The sequence below is a fragment of the Sinocyclocheilus anshuiensis genome, unplaced genomic scaffold, assembly GCF_001515605.1.
Source record: "Sinocyclocheilus anshuiensis isolate Anshui unplaced genomic scaffold, SAMN03320099.WGS_v1.1 scaffold183, whole genome shotgun sequence".
NCBI lineage: Eukaryota > Metazoa > Chordata > Actinopteri > Cypriniformes > Cyprinidae > Sinocyclocheilus > Sinocyclocheilus anshuiensis.
The window spans coordinates 4930423-4934733 of NW_015548309.1; the positions used below are offsets into that span (position 1 = coordinate 4930423).

The following is a 4311-nucleotide window of genomic DNA, read 5'->3' on the forward strand; positions in this document are numbered from 1 at the left end:
TATATATATATCTTATTTCTATATTATTGCACCAATTTTTACTCTTTGATTTTACTCAATTTTTTGTTGTTGTTGTTGTTTTAGTCCTAGTTGTCTTTTGATGAAAATGTTCTTTAAATGTATTAAATATTTTGTCAATATTTAATTTTATACTCGTTACTTTTAGTCCCTTTTACTCTAAAATGTCCTTATAATTTAGTCAACAAAAATACATTTTAGTTGACAGTATATTGATATTCCCAATAATGCTAATAATAATCGTAATAATAACAGTAAAAATTTAATAAATAGTAAAAATGCAACAATCATGACTGAAAAAGTGGGAACCTTGCATTTATATCTATATCCATTTTATTTCCATTTATAGCCTTTTATATCAGAATCTTGCTCACAGATGTTTTTCGGTGACACAGTAGTTGTTGTTTTTTGTCTGAGCGTGTAGTTACCAGATCACATTAAATGACCGAGCCTTTAGGTTTAGTGCACTCTCCACCAGAACGGTCCTGATGATTGCTCTGCTTTCCTCTCTCTCTGTCAGTTTTCCTATCCTGCCGAGCGCAGGCCAGTTCCTCCCGCACAGAGCATCACCGCACAGTCTCTGCAAGGCAAAACGGTACGCTTTCCCTCTCCTCCACCCACCACGTCCTCTGTGCAAAGACGACACATCCACAACTTTGCTTTCCTCTCAAACTATTTGCATTTTTCAAATTAGCAGAATATTTTACATGCTGAGGTTGAAGCTGCTCATTTAAAGTCAACATGAAATCAAAAATGACCGTATTTACTTTCATAACACATGCTTCTGGTCTACTCGTGCACGAGTGCATGTTATTGCAAAGGTAAAAAAAAGGTCTTATGGTTAAAATATGGTTTCACATGAAAATCTAGCATGTTTTAGAAGTACGATAGGTTGCAAATGTAATTTCATGTTGATTTTAAAGGTAAACGGACATTCGAAGGTTCAAGTAGGAGTATTACGTTGCAGTAGAGAAGGGTATTCTAGCTTTAGGTCTTGAATTAAACGCCTCTGACAGAGAGATGAGTGTTTGTGTGCGTGTGTGTGTGTTTATTGTGACAGGAGAAGCACTAATACCATAAGCTCTTCTTAAAACTATAATTATTATTCTCTTACTTGACGTTTCCGGTTTTGGCAGTCTAAAGCCGCTTTTTTCCTGTTAAGCTTCTGCTTATAGTTATTCATTTTACAAATGCAAAATACAGTTGGCAGAAATCGTCTGCAGTATGATTTCAGGCAGAGAGCATTTTAATGTAAAAGCCTGCGGTCACTTGATGAAATATTAATAGAGCTCCTCCATATGTGTTTTACTCATCATCGCTGGGGAGCTGCTGTAAAAATGAAATGAATGAAAAATGAAAAATTCTATTTAGCACCTTAAACATTTTGTTTTAGGTAAAAGCCTCTTGGAGAGTTTTTATAATCTTTCTTTTTCATGATATTACTTCTTTTATTTGGAAGATTTATTATAACCCAAGATGAAATGACAAACCTAAGATAATGTCGATCCCAGGGTTATTTTCTTCAGAGGTCTCTTAATTGGATAGCAGAACAAGTTTTTAAGGATAAGTTGGCATAAACCTGGGATTTTCCTTTCTTAAAAGCACATTTAAACTTAATTCAGCTGTTCTTTCTGGAAAATCCAGCTTGTACTTATAGTTTCTAGCTCTAGAACCTGGTTATTCATGGTTATTTGACTAGTTTATGCAACTTAGCTGAACCTAGTAGAGCTAATTAATCACGTTGATTAGATATTACAGGTTTATGTCAGTCTATCCTGGAAATATTTAATACTACAAATTTCTTTCTTTATTTCTTTATTTACAGATTTTCTACTCACTAGACCAGTGTCATTTTAGTGTTTATATGCTATTATATTATTTATTAATATTTGGAATTAACATTAATTGGTTGTGCTTAATTATATATGTGTTTTTTATATATGTATTATATTATGTACTTAATTATATATGTATATATATCACCCTTTGTGTCCCTCTGAAGAAAGAACAGGTTTAGAAAGACATAAGGGCGAGTAAATGATGACAGAATTTTCATTTAAGTTTTCTTTAAGACTTTCTTTTCATATATATATATATATATATGTTTGTATATACGTATGCATTCTAGTTATTTGTTTACAGATTTTTTTTATGTCCTATTATTTATTCTTTAATACTATTTATTTAGTATAGTATTACCTAGTATGTATTAATATTTTTAAAAAAAATTGTTTTATGTTAAGTTTTAGATATTTTGTTGTGCTTGATTTTCCATTTTTAAAAGCAAATTTAAACTTAAACTTACTTGTATACTATTGTAGTATTTATTATTATTTTAAAATACCTATAACGTTTAGTTTTCTATTTTGTATATTTAGTTATATATAATTTGTTTTATTAATTTTGTTGTTCTTGAATATATATGTATGTTTGCATATATAATTTCCAATTATTTATTTACAGATTTTTAAATTTATATTATTTATACTATTGTAGTATTTATTAATATTTAGAATTAGCTTTTATTTTTAGATTTTTAATTTTAAACTTTTTTTTACGTTTTTTTTGTGCTTAATTACAGTAAATGTATGTTTGTAAATACATATACCTTCTAGTTATTTGTTTTACTTCCTATTATTTATATACTATTTATTTAGTATAGTATTACATAGTAGATATTATTAGTAAAGCACATTTAAACTTAAACCCAAACTTAAACTTACTTGTATACTATTGTAGTATTTATTATTATTTAAAAATAACTATAACGTTTAGTTTTATATTTTAATTTGTTTTATTACTTTTGTTGTGCTTGATTATATATGTTTGTTTGTATTGTATATATATTTTCCAATTATTTATTTACAGATTTTCTTATTCATATTATTTATACTACTATAGTATTTATATAGTATTGAATTAGCTTTTGTTTTTATATACAGTATATATTTTTTCTATTTTAATTTTAATGTTTCAGTAATTTTGTTGTGCTTGATTTTCCATTCTTGAAAAGAAAATTGAAATTCAAACCAGAAATTCAACAGAACCTGGTTATTCATGGTTACTAAACTAGATTGTGCATCTTAGCTGCTTAATCATGTTGATTAGATATCACAGGTTTATGTCAGTCTATCCAGCACACCAGGCATGCAATGTCTGAAGAACTCAACTCAACTCAACTCGACACATCCTCTTTCTCAAACATGGCCCGATTTCCCCCATAACCCCCTTCATGACGGCCCACACTAACCGCTGCTCCTGTCGCCCGCTGCAGCCAGAGGAACTGACCCTGCTGCTCATCAAACTCCGGCGGCAGCAGGCCGAGCTCAACAGCCTCCGTGAGCACACGCTCGCACAGCTGATGCAGCTAAACCTCGATGCCGCCAACCCAAAGGTCAGCCTCGCGGATCGCTAGCCTGTGCATCCCAGAGTGAAGGGCTTATTAGATTCCCCCGTCAAACCCCGGCCACCCCACAACCCAGCCTGTTCATTTCCAAGTCTGCTGGTTTTCCCATTGCTTCCGCATGCTGTTGTGGATTGGATGATGTCTAATGAAATAAGTTTTAAAGGGATAGTTCACCCAAAAATTAAAATTTGATGTTTATCTGCTTACCCCCAGGGCATCCAAGATGTAGGTGACTTTGTTTCTTCAGTAGAACACAAACGAAGATTTTTAACTCAAACCGTTGCAGTCAGTCATATAATGGCAGTCAATGGGCTCCACGGCTTTGAGAGTAAAAAAAACATACACAGACAAAACCAAATTAAACCCTGCGGCTTGTGACGATACATTGAGGTCTTAAGACACGAAACGATCGGTCTGTGCAAGAAACTGAACAGTATTTATATAATTTTTTACCTCTGATCCACCGCAATGTCCAACTGTACTGAGCGCGTTCACAAAATCTGACGCGTGTACGTGCTCTGGCATAGTAGACATAGATATATATAAGTAGATGCCTCATTAGTGACTGTTTCTATGTTCCAAAATGGCGGACGCCCCAACGTATCTGGAGCGGTCGAATAGGGAATCTATACATATCTATGATAGTAGATGCATGTGCGGAAGCAATCTGTCGCACGTATACGTAGAGATTGCGTATTCCGCAATATAGAGATTGCGGACGTGTTCACTGGCACTGCGATGATCTAAAGATATTTAGAAATACAGGTCATCACAATGGAAGACGATTTTGATATATCATCAGACAACATGGAATTTTTTGCCCGACCGTATTTATTTGATGTCACGCGCCGGATGTTGTGAACGCGCTCAGGACAGTTGGACATTGC

The 4311-nt window shown here is 33.1% G+C and overlaps 1 protein-coding gene across 17 annotated transcripts in view; it reads left to right on the top strand.

Moving 5' to 3' along the window:
* The window catches only part of LOC107656381 (pleckstrin homology domain-containing family A member 5-like), a 146377-nt gene that overhangs the window by 117221 nt on the left and 24845 nt on the right, over positions 1-4311 (top strand). For 13 of the 17 annotated variants that reach the window (XM_016444210.1, XM_016444214.1, XM_016444197.1 and 10 more), the window contains 2 exons: positions 539-613; positions 3293-3412. In XM_016444210.1, the coding sequence (XP_016299696.1) occupies positions 539-613; positions 3293-3412 (195 nt within the window). The remainder of the gene's footprint in view (positions 1-538; positions 614-3292; positions 3413-4311) is intronic. The other 4 variants (XM_016444205.1, XM_016444211.1, XM_016444212.1 and 1 more) reach the window with 1 other exon arrangement.